Genomic DNA, 17,330 nt, shown 5'->3' with positions numbered 1-17,330 from the left:
GTCAGGCTCAAACCCACGGTGGTCTGAGGCTGGAAAGTTCTCGCTCCATGCCGGCCGTTCTCAAAGTGGCTCCCAGGGCCAGTAGCTACGGCCACTCAGGGGACTTGCTGCAAATGCAGGTCTTGGGTCCCTGAGACGTCCGAGCTGGGGCTTCTGGTGGGGTCACCTCACTGGGCGCCCAGGTCCTCCGGCATCTGAGGATAATGGGAGCAGCTGCATTCTGCGTGGGTTCACTGCGTACGAGTGACTTCGGGGTTCTACGGAAAATTCTGCGGTTACATTCACTCCCCTTCGCTCCTTGAAAGGAGTAATTGTCCGTCCGGGATCCACTCCCAGGCAGTAGACGGGCGCCCGGCTCACCCAAGGGGCTCACCCGTCAGGGGGTGAGGCCAGCAGGGGCCCCATTGCTGTCCTCCCATCACGGAAGCGCTCCTAACGGCTCTTAAAAGAAGTTTGTGTGCAGCTTCCAGAAACAGAGCTCTCTCTCCTGCGAAGTACAGAAAGAAAAGTATGTTCGCACGTTCCCTTCCAGCCTGCTTTCGGTCTGTGTCTCCGCCAGCTGCGTCCTGAGCATTTTCCTGCTGTAGATTGCCTTCCCTCAAACTCAGACGTGACGTTTCTTGAGGCCCCTGCCCCGTGTCCGGCACTTAGGATGTGTCCCGTTTTCAGTGTCACACGCAGCACACTAATCTTTGCTCTGCGACCTGATCGTCTCTTTGGGATGAACAGCAAACCGTGCTGGTGGCTGGGCTGCAATTCTGGGCACGTCTTTGCCAAACTACCGTCTGGAGAGGTGGAAGCCCCAGCTGGGAGGAGGCTCCGGCTTTGCCAGTGCTAGGCAGACACGCCCTCAGGGGACAGCCTCTCGACCTGGACCCGCTGGGCTGGGGCGAAGGGGTCTGGGGACAGGGCCGTGGAGGGTGAGGGCTCAGGCCCCTCAGCCTCGGGGTTTCCCTGAGAGCATTCCCGAGGGGGCTCAGCAGGGCAGGTCCCGGCCGGTGCCCCCAGCCCTCTTCCCCTCTGCTGGGCAGTGAAGCCCACGCCCTCCTGCTCCGGGGCCGCGCCCCAGCTCCGGCCCCACAGCTGAGTCTCCCGCTGCCTGACCCACCCAGGGCCTGGGTGGGGACGGCGCCCTTGGGACTGAATCAGAATATAATGCAGTACAGTTAGAGGAAAGCAGAGAACACACAGAGAAGGTGAAGCCTTTATGCTTTTCTCCTAACTTATGCAAGAAAAACATGCCCACTACAAAAAAAAAAAAAAGTAAATACCTTACGCTCTCCAAAGCCCTGCAGAGGGTACAGTTCAGAAAACATGGCCAGTTAACAGAAAAGGAAATAGTGACCCAAAGTTCTAGGCGGTGGGTGACCCTGACTCTCCGAGGCTGCCACAGGGATACCCCAGAACCCAAGCCGCTTGGCGCCAGGCTTCTGTTCCTGGACTTCTTGGGCTGTTTCAAATGGGATTGTCCCATGAGAAATGTTCCAAGGAGCCGCCTTGGAAAAAATGATAAAATCTGTAACGATTCATTCTTTTCCCTACAGCCCCAGGAGCGGCAGGATTTGCAGCAATGAGACGCCCATCGATGTCCAAGCCCTAAAGAAGAAGGTCAGCAGGGTGACGTGCGGCCCCGCGGCCCGAGCCATCCTCAGCAGTTTGCTGCTCTACATCACCGGCCGCGAGGACGGGCCCCAGGGGCCTCCTCCCGCCAGGAGGGCAGAAGGCGGGCTGAGCAAGACCGGCCCGGCGCCGGAGCCCCAGGACGCCCCGCGGCGACCCACACGCTTCCAGCTCCTCAAGGCCAAGTTCATGGGCACCGGCCGGGAGCCGCGCCTCAAGAGGACCCGGGAGGTGGGGCGGCTGATCTTCAAGGACAGGCAGGGCCCCGGCAGGAGCCTGGTGACGGCCACTATCCACAAGCTCCTGGAGAAGACCAGGGAGGGGGCCGGCCGCCCCGCACGGGGCCGGGAGCCGCTGGGTCGCGAGAGGCCCCGGGGGCTCCCCGCCGGGAGGGGCTCCGTGAAGAGCATCCTGAAGGTGTTCTTGGCCGCGGAGGAGAAGGAGGCCGCGGAGAAGCCTCCCGCGGAGCCGCCCAAAGCCGCCAGGGGCCCTCCGCCGAAGGCGGGCGGCAGGCGGAGCGCCGCGCTGGCCAAGCTGCGGGAGACGTTTGAGCGGAGCGGCTGCCGCTGTGCGGAGACCGGCCTCCTGCCGCTGCGCGCGCGCGAGCACAGGACGAAGCGCCTGCCGCGGGGCCCGCTGCACCGGCCCGAGCGCCGCGTGCTCCGCTTGGCCACCTTGGCCAGCACCTGCATCCGGGCGCCCCCCGCCCGCTTCCTGGCCGGCTCGGCCGAGCCCCTGCTGCCCTTCAGCATCGCCACCGTCGTCTGCGGCCCCCGCAGCTGGATGTCCCACGGCGCCAGAGTCACCCACGCGGATCTGCGCCGCGCGCCCAGAGCAGAAACGGGCACGGCCCCCCGCGTGCGAGAGACGCCCGGTGGGAGCCAAGCGCCAGGGTGGGGGCAGCCCCGGCAGCCCTCCGCGCCCCGGGCGACCGCCCCCAGGGACGGCCCGGAAACACTGCTCCCAGGTACGGGGCCCGAGTGTGTCCCCAGGGCAGTCCCCTCTCACGTCTCCCCCTGGGGTGAAGTCCTTCTTGGCTGCGAGCCCGAGCTGAGCCCACGGGGACCAGCCAGCCCGGGGGGCACGGCGGCATTGAGAGGCGACAGGACGGGGGTTGCCCAGGGGAAGAGGGGAGCAAGGCTGGGCCCCCCGCCGGGGCTCGTGGGGGGCAGAGCAGGGGCTGCCCCCGAAGTCACCCTGACCGTCTGCAGTTCAGAGGATGAAACGGAAAGTATGACTGCAGACTCGGAGCCAGAGCCCCTCTTCGCTGTCCAGGAGAATTGCCCAGAAGAGAGAGCGCCAGGACAATTCCCTCCACTCGCGGCGCATGCAGCCCAGGCCGCGCAGCGCACACAGCCAGCCATGGAGCCTCCACAGGTCGCGGCCAGACTGCCGGCTGTCCACACGGTGCCGCCCCCTCCTGCCACCCTGCAGAGGGCAGCAGGCCCTGAAGACCAAGGCTGGCGTCTTCTGGGAGGAGAGGGTGTGACTGGAAATATAGGAGCTTCACCTCCCACTACGGCCGAGGGTGGAAGCAGGGGCGCCCCGTCGAGGGCAGGTCTGAGCCCGCCCACCCTGCCACAGCAGGGCCCAGGGGCACAGCCAACGCTCACAGCGCCCCCGCAGGATGCTGCCTGCCATGGTCCAGACGTCCCCGAGGCAGTTCCCACGACGAAACCGCAGAAAAGTTCCCCTGGAGGAAAGGAAACCAGACGCAGCCCTGGGACTTCACACAGGCTCCCGAAGCACCAGGACACCTGGGGAGAGGACGCTTCCCAGCTAAGTTCTAAGACGCCTCTGCTGCCAGGACGGGAGGAAAGGCCTGTTGATGACGCCAGCACCTCATCACAGCGGTCCGCGGCCTCGGAAAACCGATGGAGGGGACTTGCCGGCTGTGCCCCCGGCTGTCAGCAAGTGCTGGCGCCCAGGGTTCCCAGGAGGAGCGAGGTGAGCGTCTCCATGAGGCCAGAAGCACCGGCCCAGGACGGGAGGAGGCCTGAGAATCTGCCCTCGGTGGACAAGAGCCCCCCTCGTGAGCAGGAAGGACACAGGGGGCCCCCGTCGTCCCCGGAGCCAGCCCGGCCCCCGCTGACGGCTGAAGGGAGCGCCAGCCGTGATCCTGGTGAGAACAGAGCGAGCTCCTTAACTGAACGAACACAGCCGAGGAGTGTCAACGCCCCCGGGCGGGTGACGGCTGCAGGGGCCTCCAAAAGCCCCCCAGCCCTGGTGCCAGGTGACGCCCTGAGCCCCGGAAACAGGGCGGCCAAGGAGCAGGAGGAAAGGGGCGCCGCCCGGCCCGCAGGCCCAGGTCTCGCGGCCGAGGAGCCTGATCGCCAGCCCGGGGGCGGCAGCGCGTGCAGAGCCTCGGGGTCCCCACCCGCCCCGCCTCGGGAGGCCGCCGGCACCCAGACCCTGCCTGTCGAGCCCCGCGTGGCAGCTCCAGGTGAACTGGCCGCAGGCGAAAGGAAGGTGGCAGCTGGGGGCAGACTCTCAGGCGCTGTGTGGCAGAGCCCTCGGGGGGGCAGCCCAAAGCCCCCGACTCCAGCCCCAGATCTCCCGGTGCCACAGGGGAGCCACGTGGCGGGGACTCCAAGCCGCGCTTTGGGCACTGGGCCACCGCCTTCTGGGAGCCAGCAGGCCAAGGGCGGGACGTGCGTCTTCCCCGGGGAACAGCTTCCTCCCAGTGCTGGGCCTTCCCGCCAACCTCCCCCCACGTCCACAGCGGCGGATGGGCCAAGGGCGGACCGGGTGGCCCAGAAGCGCCTTGACCTCCAGGCCCCCAGGGAAGTCGCGGGCGGGGAGAGGGCCAGCCTGGGCGGAAGAAGTCACCGTGGGCAAGAGGAGGGGCCCCCGGGGGCTGCGAGGCTGGCCGGTCCTGGAAGGAAGGGAGAAGGCCTTCGGGGCGAGAAGGCCCACTCGAGTGGGGCCGAAGAGGCTGTGGACGGCGACCCGGCGGCCCCGGTGGAAGCTCCCGGCTGGCGCACTGGGAAGAGCCCAGAGTGGCCGCAGAGGCAGCAGGCGAGGCACACAGAGGGCCCTCCTCGGGGACATGGGGCCCCGGCTGCAAAGACCCCAGCTCCTCCCCACCCAGGGAGCCCGGCACACCCTGCCCAGGCCCAGGCTGGCAGGACGGCCCCCCCTGACTCGGCTCAGCCTGAGAGCAAGGCAGCAGAGGTGGCGCCCCCCGCAGGCAAAAATGAGGCGTCCCAGAGACCAGCAGCCTCCAGGGGTGGTCAGGGGGCTCGCGGAGAGCCATGCGGGCAGGGCGAGAGCCCGACGGCCCCCGGCCCCCGGCCAGCGCCAGGCTCTGCAGTGCCCTCGGCCGTGCTAGGGGGCTGCCACACGGCTCGCGCCCCCGCCCCGGGGGGGGCCCCGGACACCGCCGGGGCGGGGAGGGGCACACAGGGACGTGGACGCGGCGGCAGGGGCGCACACCTGTCCAAGTACAGAGCCCAGAGCTTCAGCGACCAGAGGTCCTTCGAGCTGTCCTTTAGACCAGCCATCCTCAGGGCCAACGACACGTTCGCGCTTCCAAAGTGAGGCCCTCACGGGAGCCAGCGGCCCGAGGCCTCACTCCCTTTCCTTCCTCCCGGTGACCCTCGGCCCTGAGCGCCGGCGCCCGGTCTGCGGGGTCGTGTCCTCTGTCGTGAGTGGCCCTGGGAGGACGGGAGCCCTGCGGCCAGTACACTCCGCCCACACCTGGCGTCTTCACGGGCGTCAGGCTCACGCCCGTCTCTGCACAGGAAGTTTTGACCTTCGGGGCTGGACTTCCCGTGCATCTGTCCCGTACCCTCCTGGGGCGTGGCCTTGGGTTTTGAGGGCACTCTGCCTCTTGCGGGGTCACCAGCAGGTGCTGACATGACCCCTCCTGGCTCAGACACGGCCAGGGTGGTGAGTGGCCCCGACTGGCCCTGCCGGTCCTGGAAAGAGTCAGAGGGCTTCGGTTTGACATGGCGACCACCGGGGGGCGGGGGGCTGCGTCCATGGCCCCACAGCCGCCTGACAGTCAGGGAGCCACTGGGATCCAGGTGTGGCCTCTCTGTCCACCCAAGCCTGGCCGGAGCCAGCGAACCAGGGGGAGTCGACTCCAGAGAACAGCGACCGTCAGAGCCGCGAAAAGGCTGTTTTCAGGTGCACGATTCCCAGGACGGTTTCATTCAGAAACTGGTGAGAAAAGTAACCCAGTCTCGTCTGACCCGCCATCATCACAGCAGCCTCCTCGGGGTCTGCAGGGCCTGCAAGGCCCTGGACGGGGCGCAGGTCGGTGGCGGAGTGCACACTCCAGCCCCGCCGCCCTCCCGCACAGCGTCCGAGTGTTTCCCGCCAGAGACGTTGCTCAGTTGCAGCCCTTTCTGTCACTTAGACGATGCACTTTCTGTCTAGAATGTTTGAACACTGTACAGAAGGACAAGGATGGAAATAAAAACCACTGGTCGGTCATCACACTGCCTGGAGGTGATTTTGTCGCTGTCTTGCTGTTAGTTCTCCGAGCGGTTCCCTCAGCCTCTGTCCTGAGGCACAGACACAGGGTCACACCGTGTGCAGCTGAAACCTTAGTCGCAGCCACGAAGCAGACTGAAACCTGGCGTGGGGGGGGGCGCTTAGGGGCCACGGGGGTCCAGGCCGAGCCGGGTGGGGCTCCCCCAGCGCCCAGGCTGCTGTTGATGCTTTTGATGACACCCCTCTGCGGAAAGCGCGCCCTGCTCTTGAGGCTCCGCGATGCTTGCGGCCCTCACAGCTGAGTGACTCCCGGGAGGATCCCTGCTCGTCCTGGAGCAGCTCCCCTGACGGGCGCCCACCATCCCTTGCTCTCCGATTTGAAGGTTCACTTGCAGAGACAAGGCTTCTGACCTGAGCTTTGATAGGCACTGAGTAAGAACCGGCTCTGTCCCATCTCCTCCCAGGACAGGTCTGCCTAGGGTATGAACGGGCGTGGTGGCCCGAGTGGCCCTGAGCTCGGCAGGGGGCCAGGTGGAGGCAGGAGGTGTGCAGCCAGCTGTGCTCTGTCCAGGGAGGGGCTCACTCCTGCCGCCCCCCCCTTCTCCAACCAGGCCATTAACTTAACATCCAGCAGACTGGAAACGTCCTCAGCGTCAACACTGGGCACGTTTGAGGGTCGCAGCTCCAGGGGGCCTCCCTCGGTCACCCCTCCAGGTATGCGTCCCCCCCTCTATAGAGCAGGCAGTGCTCGGGGCCCAGCCAGGGGTGTCTGCAGCATGACAGTTACCTGCACCCACAGTGCTGCCCCGTGTCCAGTGTCTGGGCAACTGGATGAGGACCCCAACTTCTGGGATGGGGACTCTGGGGTGGGCGTCTCACCTGCTGAGTTTCACTCCCACCAGTTGAGAGCTGGAGTGGACAGGACCGAGGTCTCTGGCTCTGGGGCCGGTCCACCTCCAGGAGGGTGGTCAGCACGTGGGCTGCGGGGGTCCAGGCTGCCCCCACCCCAGGAGTCTCGGGAAGCCTACACCAGGCTTGGGGTCGGCCCCCTGGAGCTGCAGAACCCAGGAGGCTCCTTGGACAAAGCACAGGGAAGGGTCCCAGCAGAGGCCCGGACCCTGGGCCTTTTCCGTCGTCCCTCGGCCACACCTGCTCACAGCCGGCATCTCTGCTGGAGCTGGAGTTTCCCTTCCCGCTACGTACTGCACCTGGCGGCCCCATCTGGTTTATTCTTTTTATTTATTTCTACTTCGTTCCACAAAGTATTTGAGGCAATGTTTGGCAAAGAACGTGCTGACAGATGGAGGAGATGAAAGTGCTATATTCGCCGGGTGTTCCCTTTTTAAATAGACCAGAACGTCCACGGGAGATGCAGCCGGTGGTCTCACTTCAAGTGGTGGAAACATGACCAGAATCCACCCAGGTCGCAGCCTCGGAAAAGGTGTACATGGAGCTCCCCTCGACGTTGGCAGGCACAGGGCGAGTCTGCAGCCCCAGGGGCCAGGTTCCATGATCGCGGCTGCAGGTTACACCGCCCTCCGCTTGCCCACGCCTGGCGACCCCACAGGAAAGAACCGAGAGCGATTTTTCCTGAGGATTTACTGGGAGGTCAGCGGGCATCACATTGTCCTAGACCGTAAAGTCGGAGAGTGACAGTCTTCTCTACAAAAGAAAGACGCTCGAGCCCCCCGGGTTGAAACAACTGTTGCAGAAGTGGGTGGGCTGATGTTTATATCAGCGTTTTAGTGGACGTTCACTTTCGCGTATTTGAGTAGCTCGTTGACCTTCACCTCGATTCAGTGCTTTACAGCTCCGACTGTTTACAGAGCCGTCCGCGAGCCCCGCCTGTACACACGTGCAGCTCACAGAGGAGACACCATCGCCGGAATCACAAGAGTGCGTTTTATTTCAGACGCTCCATCGGGAACAGCATCGTTCGGAAGTTTACAAACTCAGCGTCACTTCTTATTTTTGTAATGAGGGCGTCTCTGCCATTTGGTCATGATCTTTTAATTGTTTGATTACGTATAAACCCTGGGCTGTTGATTCAGTGCTCCTTGTTTTATCCTCCTGTGTGTGCAAATAACTCTAAAATGATTCATTAGACAAAAATTACTAAATATATTTTGTGGTATTCTCTCCTTTGAGAATTCAGCTGGAAATAATTTCAAGATAGGAAGTAAAATGTGATGCTCATCGCACACCTCGTCCTTGCCTCTGAGGGCTGCACGCAGGGGGCAGGATTTCCCGTCAGGAAGCAGGCGTAGGGCCAGGAGCTGCGTGCAGCGAGATTCGGTCAGAGGCCTGCGGGGAGAGCCCCTTGGGTGGGCTTGGGGCGAAGCCAGAGGCCTCCCAGGACGCGTAGGTGCCCGGTGGGTGGGAGCAGAGCTCCCCGGGGAGACGCGGGGCCGCCACGCGGACAGGAGGCGGGGGGCATGGGAGGCAGGGCCCCAGCACGGCCACCCCCGGTGCCCGCTGCCCCCAGGACGTCCAGGGAAGCTGCCGTGCCTGCAGCAGGGCCTGCAGCTCAGCCTCCGGGGAGGCGAGCGCCTTGGCCTCCGGGAAGGGCAGGGAGGCCGCCAGCGGGGGAGCCACGCCCCCCAGAGCAGCGCCGCTCGTGGGGGCGGAGCTGGGGCGGTCCAGGCTCCTCTCCTCCTGACACGCTGCTTGGCGCACGGAGACCCAGGAGATGAGGTCACCGTGTCCCCTCCTTCTGCCCAGGAAGGACTTCTCAGAAGAGCAGAAGGGCTGATCCCGAGCCCACAGCCGTGTGTTTCCTTTACTGCGAGGACTGGTCGGGCTCAGGTGGGCGCCACTGGATACGGGTTTGTGGATGTACCTTCGACCTGTGAAAGCGTCGGGCATTTTCCCTAAGAGAACTAAGAGCCTAAGGAAATTGCCTTTTCTTATGTCGACAAAAAACCTATTCAGTTATTGATCCAAGAAAGAAATGGAAAATTCTGTGGGAGCCAACCCAGGGGAGAATCTCAGAAAATTCTAAAGACTGTTTCACCCGTTCGAGGTCAAAGCACAGTTAGGTTCGTTTTTGAGACGAAGGGTTAGAGTCGAATGACGTATTGACGGTTCACACAGTCCAGGTCTGCACGTCCAAAGTGAGTAGTGGGTTATTGTGGCCCCTCACAGTCAAGAGGGAAGGTTCTCTAGGAGGTCTGGTCAATGCAGATGCACAGCACAGACTGAAGAGGAGGGAGGAGGCCCAAACGGGCAAAGAAAAATGTTATCTTTAAAGTTTTCTTGTCTTGCCATAAAATATGAATTCCATTATATTTCATCACTTCTCACAACACTCTGACAGCGGACATGCCCCCTGTTTCCCTGGACACCAGCCGGGTCCTACGACTGTAGGACCAGTTCAGTTCGGACACACCGTCCACCCCACAGATACAGGCTCAGCCCCAAACGCAGTGGTGGGTCCCCAGGTCACCCCACTTCTATCTGATGTGGCTATAAATCGGGGTTCCCACAACCCCTCCTCGGGTTTGATAATTTGCTCTAACTGCTCCCAGCACTCAGAGAAACACGTCCCTACTGCTACCAGCTTATTACAAAGCTTACAGATGAACAGCCGGGTGAAGAGGTCTGTAGAGTGAGGTCCCGACAGGTCCTGACACGGGGGCTTCTGTCCCTACGGGGCTGGGGTGCGCCACCCTCGGGCACCCCGATGTGTCCACCAACCCAGACGCTCACTAAACCCTGTGTCTAGGGTTTCATGGCGAGTCCCTTACCAGGCAGGGCTGATTAAATCACTGGCCATTGTGGTTAACTCAGCCTCCAGCTTCCCCCCGCTCCCCGAGGTCGGCGCTGAAGCTAAAGGTTCCAACGCCCTGATGAAAGAAACGTTCACGTGCCAGGCGTGGGGAGGTCATCCTGGCTTAGCTGTGAGTTAACGCGAATTTTATGCAACTCAAGTAGCCTGGTTTTGGCCTATCAAACATACACTGTACATTTGTTTAATTATTAGAGAAAAGGGCACAGCGACCGGAAGTCAGGAATGTCCACGGTAAAAATAAAGATGAAATGCCTCCCTTCCCGGTCCTCCTTGGAGGGTGAGTCCCTTCCCAGGTGCCAAGGCCACGCTGACTTGATGTGCACGTGCTGGTCTGTTGTTTCGGGTTTTTCCAGACGTGAAGGAAAGGATCCCTGACTTGTTTGATGTCCTTTGCCCGGACAAGACATAAAACCGTGCTGGCAACCCTGCTTCTCCGGAGCAGATCCTCAGAGTAACCTGCGAAGCTGTCTTCCGGGCCACAGTCCTCAGTTTGGCTCGCGGGAAACTCTCTTCTGTTCCTCTTACAGATTGTGTGTTGGTTATTTTCGACACCGCTGACCATGGGGTTGGTCTCCCTGGCAATCAGCCCTCAGCTCCCAAGTTGCCGCCTCGAGGTCCAAAGGGGCTTCTCACGAACAACAAGAGCAAAGTCCGAGGGTTGTGGGCGCTCAGAGCCAGGAACCCGGACCAAATACGCGTGTGTCGCGGGCCATGTGGGGTCGTGTTGACAGGCAAGGGCCCGCCCTGGGGACTGCTCCACGGCGAGTCGTGTTTTAACCCCAAACCTGCAGGAAGTGTGGACCTGCCAGGAACCCACAGCCAGAGGAGAATTTTAAACCTTTCAGAAACAAGGCTGAAGAAATCAGCCGACCAATGCTGTTCCCGTGCTCGCCCCGAGGGTGGATGACAGCAAGTAATGAAATAAGCAAGTCCTGACGCCTGTGGGCGCTGGCGGCTGCAGCAGCGGCGACAGTAGAGAATTGCAGGTACTTTTCTTGTTCTCGTTTTTATGTGTCACTCTTTCCTAAGTTAATCTAAACGCATCTGAGACACTTTTATTCCTGTTTCCAAGCGCCAGGGGACAGGGGAGGAGCTGCCCTGCTCGAGTCCTGGGAACCTGGCCCCAGTTCCCACACATCCGGGCCGCGTTTGCCCGTCCCCGAGTCGCGAGGCCGAGGTCACCGGCTGGAGGGCTCCAAGCCGTTTGGGCACAGACTCGCTCAGTCCTGGGAGAGACGGCCGGCGTCACCGGGGCCACCAGAGGGCACTGCGGGCCCGGGAACCCGGCGCCGGGATCTGCGCGTGCCCGAGGTGTGCAGACCCGGGCCGGGAGAACTGGGATGGGCGCGTGGCTCAGCGGCTCATCACGCCGAGGCACCCCCCGTGTGCCAGGCGGGAACGCGGGGCCCCCAGCCTTCCCGCACCAGGACCCGGGCCCGACCCTCCCCTCGGAACCAGGATCGGCTCCCGCCTGGGCAGGGTCCTCTCCTGGGTGGCCGCGGGGCGGGGGCGCGGGCGCGGGCGGGGCTGGAGGGTGCGCACAGGGAGGCGGAGCCGGGGGCGTACAAGGCCGCCTCGGCCGTCTCCACCCCAAAGGGAGAGTCGCGGCACCTGCCCCTCCACAGGTAGCACGGAGTTACTGCTCCCCTTTCAGTCACTGTGGATTCGATTCTTGTCCTTAATCGTCACGTAGCTGAACCGTGCAGGATGAACTCTCGGGTGGGGTCCTCTTATCGAGCACCATGTGTTCAACTGCAGGTTTCAACTAAGGCACAAGGGAAGCAGCTTACCTAGCAACATGTATTCCTGCTCTTAGAGGTGGTAGAAAGGGCAGGACTGGGTCACCGAGTGAGGGTGGGTTGAGGATTCAAGGAAGGCTCCAAGGTTACGTGGAACGAGAGCCTTAAAGAGTGTGTGTGTGCGCGCGCGGTGTGTGTGCACACGTGTGTAGGTGTGCATTGCATGTGTGCACACGTGTGTGCGCATGTGGTGTATGTGTGTACATGTGTGCACTGTATTGTGGGATGTGCACACGTGTATAGGTGTATGTGTACATACGTACATGTGTGTGCACGCGTGCGTGCTGTTCTATTGCCTACACAGGTTAGAAGGTCTGGAAGGAGATGTGCACAAAAGTGTAACCCGTCGGAGCCCCTGGAAAGCAGGAGTAAGACAGCGTTGTAGAAAACGCAGGACCAGAGCCCACAAAGGGCTGGGGTCTGGGCGTCGGCAGGTATTGGAAGAAGGAAGGTGGTCTCAGAGCTACCGGAAGCTTTAGGCAGAGGCATCGCTCCCCTTGGACCGCGAGTCTGTGCTCCCCAGTGGGGCCGCCTCCACCCAAATCCCCAAGCGGCACGCCAGCCTCACAACAAAATGAACAACCAAGCGTCTTCTAGCCCAGAAAACCTGTCCAGAAAGGCGGAAGGCAAAGAAAACAGTTCTCCCCTCCAACGAGCTTTGGGCAGAACGTACACCTCCCTGTAATCCACTGAGCTCTGGGAAGCAGACCCCAGACGGCACCCTCGACGCGTGGCAGGAGAAGTGAAACTCCTGTCTTCTCCACAAGAGGAAGTGGCATCTCGCAAACCTGCTCCTGGCTGACGTTCCCCAGAGGGGACTCTCCTCCACATCCACACTTCAGAGACCGCCGGCCGCAGCCCAAGAAAGACGTTGCGGGTGCAAACCTGCCTGGAGGCTTTAGAGTTTTAATCACATCAAAGAGGGAAGGGGCGCACCCTCTTTGCACTAGGGAAATTTTATCTCATTTATTTTTTATTTAAAAAATTTATTTTAGGGCTTCCCTGGTGGCGCAGTGGTTGAGAGTCTGCCTGCTGATGCAGGGGACGCAGGTTCGTGCCCCGGTCCGGGAGGATCCCACATGCCGTGGAGCAGCTGGGCCTGTGAGCCATGGCCGCTGAGCCTGCGCATCCGGAGCCTGTGCTCCGCAACGGGAGAGGCCGCAACAGTGAGAGGCCCGTGTACCACCAAAAAAAAAAAAAAAAATTTTATTGAAGCATAGTTGATTTACAATGTTGTATTAATTTCTGCTGTACAGCAAAGTGTTTCATGTATACACACACACACACACACACACACACACACACATTCTTTTTCATATTCTTTTCCATTGTGGTTTATCCCAGGATATTGAATAGAGTTCCCTGGGCTCTACAGTAGGACCATATTGTTTATCCATCCTATACATACTAGTTTGCATCTGCTCATCCCAAACTCCCAGTCCATCCCTCCCCCACAGGGAAAATTTTAAATTAAAATTTATGGTTTAGATTTGCATTCACCTTACAGTGATCACAGTGTCTTGGATGAAACTGGGTGAGCGACGCGCTGCACACAGAGATCCCTCAGCAGTCTGCTCATGCTTGAATAGGATCAAACATGACACCGTTCCGGGTCTGGCCTCCGGTATTTACCTTAAAGTTAATATTGTAAAGAGCGGCCTCCTAGGGTGGGCTGTTGACGGGCATCTTTGTATATTCAGAACATTTCCCATGGTCTCGAGATCCTACGCCTCACCACTTCCTGACCTGGGCAGTCCTGAGGCCTCACCCTGAGCCCCGGTTGCAGAGCAGAATGGAACCCGCCTTGCATCGAAGGCGGAGGTGCTGTCAACTCTGTGGGCGACAGAAGCTGTGCTCAGACTGTCAGAAACAAAGGACGCGATTGTTCTTCCTGGGAGGACAGCCTCGAGAAAAATTCTCAAGGGGAAAAGATCTCCCTACCTCTTGTTCAAAGGAAAGCAGGTCACAGTTTCATAGGATTTCGGGACAGCGTTGCCAGCTGGAACGCCGGTCACAACTGAAGTGCAGACACACGTGAACACTTACACGTAAGTGTAAGCATGTCCCACACTGGGTGCCCCGAGTGTGTATTTTATTTGCGGAATCTGTCAGCCCTGTTTCGGGCGGAAGTGAAGTGGGTTTCTCTGGATGTGTAACCTTTGGAACGTTTTCTCTTTATTTTATTCTCTTAAATCCCAAAGTTGAGAGTGCTGTTATTTTTCAAGACTAGAAATATTTTTGAACGTGACCATATTTGGAGACGGGGCCTTTAAAGAGGTGATTGAGGTCAGATGAGGTCACTAGGGTGGCCCTAATCCCACATGTCCTAATAAGAAGAGGAGATCAGGACACAGACACGCACAGGGGATGACCACGTGCGGACACAGGGAGGAGACGGCCGAGTACGGCCCAGACATAGGAGAATCTGTCGCCACTGTGGCCTTGGGCCTCCAGCCTCCGGGACGGGGAGAAATAAACTTCTGTTGTTTCAGCCACCAGCTGGTGCTGGGAGGTGGGGCTTCTGTTACAGAGGAAGGGGACACCTGCCCAGCCTGGCATCCTCCAGTCCTTCTGCCTGTCTGCCTGTCAGTCCCCTCAGGACAGGCTCCCAGCTGCCCCCAGGGGCCTCCTGCCCCTGCTGTCTGTCCCGTGTCACGGCGTCTCCTAGGAAACCTTGTTGTGGGGAATTCACTGGCCGTCCAGTGGTTGGGACTTTGTGCCGTCACGGTGAGGGCCCAGGTTTGATCCCTGGTCGGGGAACAAGACGCCACAAGCCACACGGCGCGGCCGGAAAAACAAACACAGGAACTTATTGTGGCCTCTGTACACGCCCGGTGGCTTCACAGCCCTTGTTCCGCAAGAGGCTCATTTCATCTTATGATAAAAATGTGTCTTATTTACAGGTTACACTCTCATAAAACTGTCTCCTGAAGCAGACCATAAGCTTCCTCCGATCCCAGAGCCTGCAAAGCGCCTGACGCTTGAAGTCGGTATTCAAGGAGTGGGGAGGCCAGACACACAGCAGGCGTGTGAGGACAAGCGGCCCTGACTGCCTTCGTGCTCTAGAACCACGCCCTCCCCACGGGGTAATCCGTAATCACCCCGCCCCGAGCGGGAGACTTTGGACCTGCCGTCTCCCTAGACCTGTTTTCTTCTTCAAAGGACAGGGATGTGACTTCCTGCGGGGCACACGGGGCCCCCGGGGGTGGGGGTCCTCTCAGCACTGGCCAGCAACCCCAGCACCAGCTGAGCCCGAGGTTTTCTCCCTGAGCCCTTCTGTGCACTAGGTGACACAGCCCGGCCAGGGTCACCCACCTAAGGGGCGAGCCTTCAGGACCCGAGTGCCCACCCCTGCAGCCACGGGGAGGCCCACATAGGGTGATCATGTGGCCTGGTGTTCCTGGGACTGTCTGGTGCCAGCTGTGGTCCCTGCCTGGACCTCACCCAAAGGGATAAGGAAAGGGCAGGAGGGATGGAAGGGACATGATGATGAAACCGCCCTGAGACCCAGGCCTCCTGCACTCGCTGCTGGCCTGCGTGGGAGACGTGGGCATCTGGCGGGGTCACTAGAAACCTCAAGACCTCCCCACCTGGGTCATTTCTATGCCCCGCCCCCCCCCAGGTCCTTAATTGTGTACCCATGACTCTGCACGTGGCCCTGCTTGCTTTCCGGGAAGGGTAGGAGCCGTGTAGGAGTGGATGGCCTTGTGAGGACCCTCTGAGCACATTAATCCCGCTGTGCCCGTGGTGGCCCCTGACCAGGAGCCCAGGTGGCGCACAGCGGGCGGACTGTGCGCCATTTAAAACTAATTATCGGGCTTCCTTCGTGGTGCAGTGGTTGAGAGTCCACCTGCCGATGCAGGGGACACGGGTTCGTGCCCCGGTCCGGGAGGATCCCACATGCCGCGGAACAGCTGGGCCCGTGAGCCATGGCCGCTGAGCCTGCACGTCTGGAGCCTGTGCTCCGCAACGGGAGAGGCCACAGCAGTGAGAGGCCTGCACACCGCAAAAACAAAACAAAACAAAACAAAACAAACAAATTGGGCTTAGTACTTCACTGGAAACGATGTGAGCAGTTCTGCTGCAATTCGGACCGTCCATCTGACTTCCCCGTGGCGAGGCCGCAGTGCCTGGAGGCCGGCCCACCCTGACCCTCAGTGGCCACCAGGTTTGGATGTTGTTACCATGGTCCTTTCATTACCCTCAGGTCTTCACAGTGATAGATGACGTTGCCCGGACTTTGCATTAGTCTGACGGCACGTCTTACTTCAAACGGCAGCAGCTCTTACAATCAGGCGACGAGAACGGGGAGTCCCTGCAGGAAGAGGGGCGTCCGATGGGTGCTGAGTGGACACTGGGCTGGGGGTGGCCAGCCTCCCCCGAGGAGCCGGGGCCCCTGGGCGGGTAGCTTTAGTGCTGCAGAGCAGGCTCCTCTAGCGGCCTGACGGGGGGCAGCGGGGCACCAGGAGCGGCGGCACCCCAGCCCGGGCATGCCCTCGCCCTGAGGGGCCGTGCCCAATTTGGTTCCCTTCCTCTGGGTGTGCCCTGCCTGTGTGGACACCCACAGGCTGTGGGGGAAGGGCATCTGGCCGGTGAGGGTGCCCGGGACGCTCAGGGCACCGGGCGTCTGGAGGTGGATGGAGGGGCACCGAGGACACAGGGGTCCGGCTGCCTCTTGCTCCCAGGTGGGGGGCTTGGCAGACGCTGCGAGGCGGGGGCCAGCAGCCCTCAAACCGCCCTCTGGCTGCGGACCCTCCTGGCCACCTCGGACACGGGTGCTTTCTCCCTGGATCGTCACTTCCACTTTCCTGGAGGGCGGCCCCCTCTTATCTAACGCTCGCCTTCGTTTCATGTGGCCCCAAATGCCCTCGGTCGGGGGTACGGCTAGCACACTCAAGTCCAAGTGCCCGTATCCGTGCTCTGTGTTTCCTGTTGGGGCCGGGACCAGGGAGCTGTGAGGACACAGTGGGAGACGGAGGCTGGAAAGCGCCTGAGAAGGGCAGGAGTTAGGAAACGAGGCCGAGGGGGAGCAGGAAGTACCCGCCAGGCCCGCCAGGCCAGGGGAGCTGCTGGGCTGGGCCAGCGGGGCTGTGCGCTGGGCTACTCTGGGGCACGAGAGGAGTGAGGGCAGCCGTACCGGACATGCTCTTGGAGACAGGGAGTAGGAAATGTGGTTTGGGCCCCAGAGAAAGGCCGGAACGGGTGGGGAATTCAGGGAGTCACTTGCCGAAACTGGGAGCAGCCCTGTCCAGGGTGGCAGAGGCGGCTGCCAGGGAAAGGGGCGGGGCAGAGACAGGAGGGCGGGGCGCCGGGGGCGGGGCAGAGACAGGAGGGCGGGGCGCCGGGGGCGGGGCAGGGCTGGTGCTTGATGATTCGTAAGACCGGCACCGCGTGGGCACCGCGTGGGCCGAGGGGCACCCCCGCGCTGGTGGGAGGGTAAGTCACCCTGCCTGCGGACTGGAGTCTGCAGAAGGAGGAGCCCTGTTGGCGGGAGGGCCAAGGAGGTGGGTCTTGAAAGGGATACTGTGAACTGAGCCGAGGGCTTGGAAAGTCTCCCCAGAACCAGCAAATGGGGGGCATTTGGGCTCATGTTCAGTGGAACACTAATTTCCTACAGACTTCCATGGAAATGGACAGACAGACGTCCCCAGCTTAGGGACAGGTATGTTCCTCAAATTACT

The 17,330-nt window shown here is 61.2% G+C and overlaps 1 protein-coding gene across 8 annotated transcripts in view; it reads left to right on the top strand.

The window, feature by feature from the left end:
- Nucleotides 1-6,160, top strand: part of ADPRHL1 (ADP-ribosylhydrolase like 1) — a 46,755-nt gene extending 40,595 nt beyond the window's left edge. For 4 of the 8 annotated variants that reach the window (XM_060287984.2, XM_060287983.2, XM_060287981.2 and 1 more), the window contains one exon: nucleotides 1,545-6,148. In XM_060287984.2, the coding sequence (XP_060143967.1) occupies nucleotides 1,545-5,160 (3,616 nt within the window). In that variant the 3' untranslated portion in view covers nucleotides 5,161-6,148. Of the gene's footprint in view, nucleotides 1-1,544 lie in introns of all 8 variants that reach the window. The other 4 variants (XM_070044077.1, XM_060287985.2, XM_060287986.1 and 1 more) reach the window with 3 other exon arrangements.
- Nucleotides 6,161-17,330: the final 11,170 nt, after the last annotated feature.

The sequence above is a fragment of the Globicephala melas genome, chromosome 18, assembly GCF_963455315.2.
Source record: "Globicephala melas chromosome 18, mGloMel1.2, whole genome shotgun sequence".
NCBI lineage: Eukaryota > Metazoa > Chordata > Mammalia > Artiodactyla > Delphinidae > Globicephala > Globicephala melas.
Note: the sequence above shows the minus strand (reverse complement) of the source record. Positions and strands in the feature narration are given on the sequence as shown.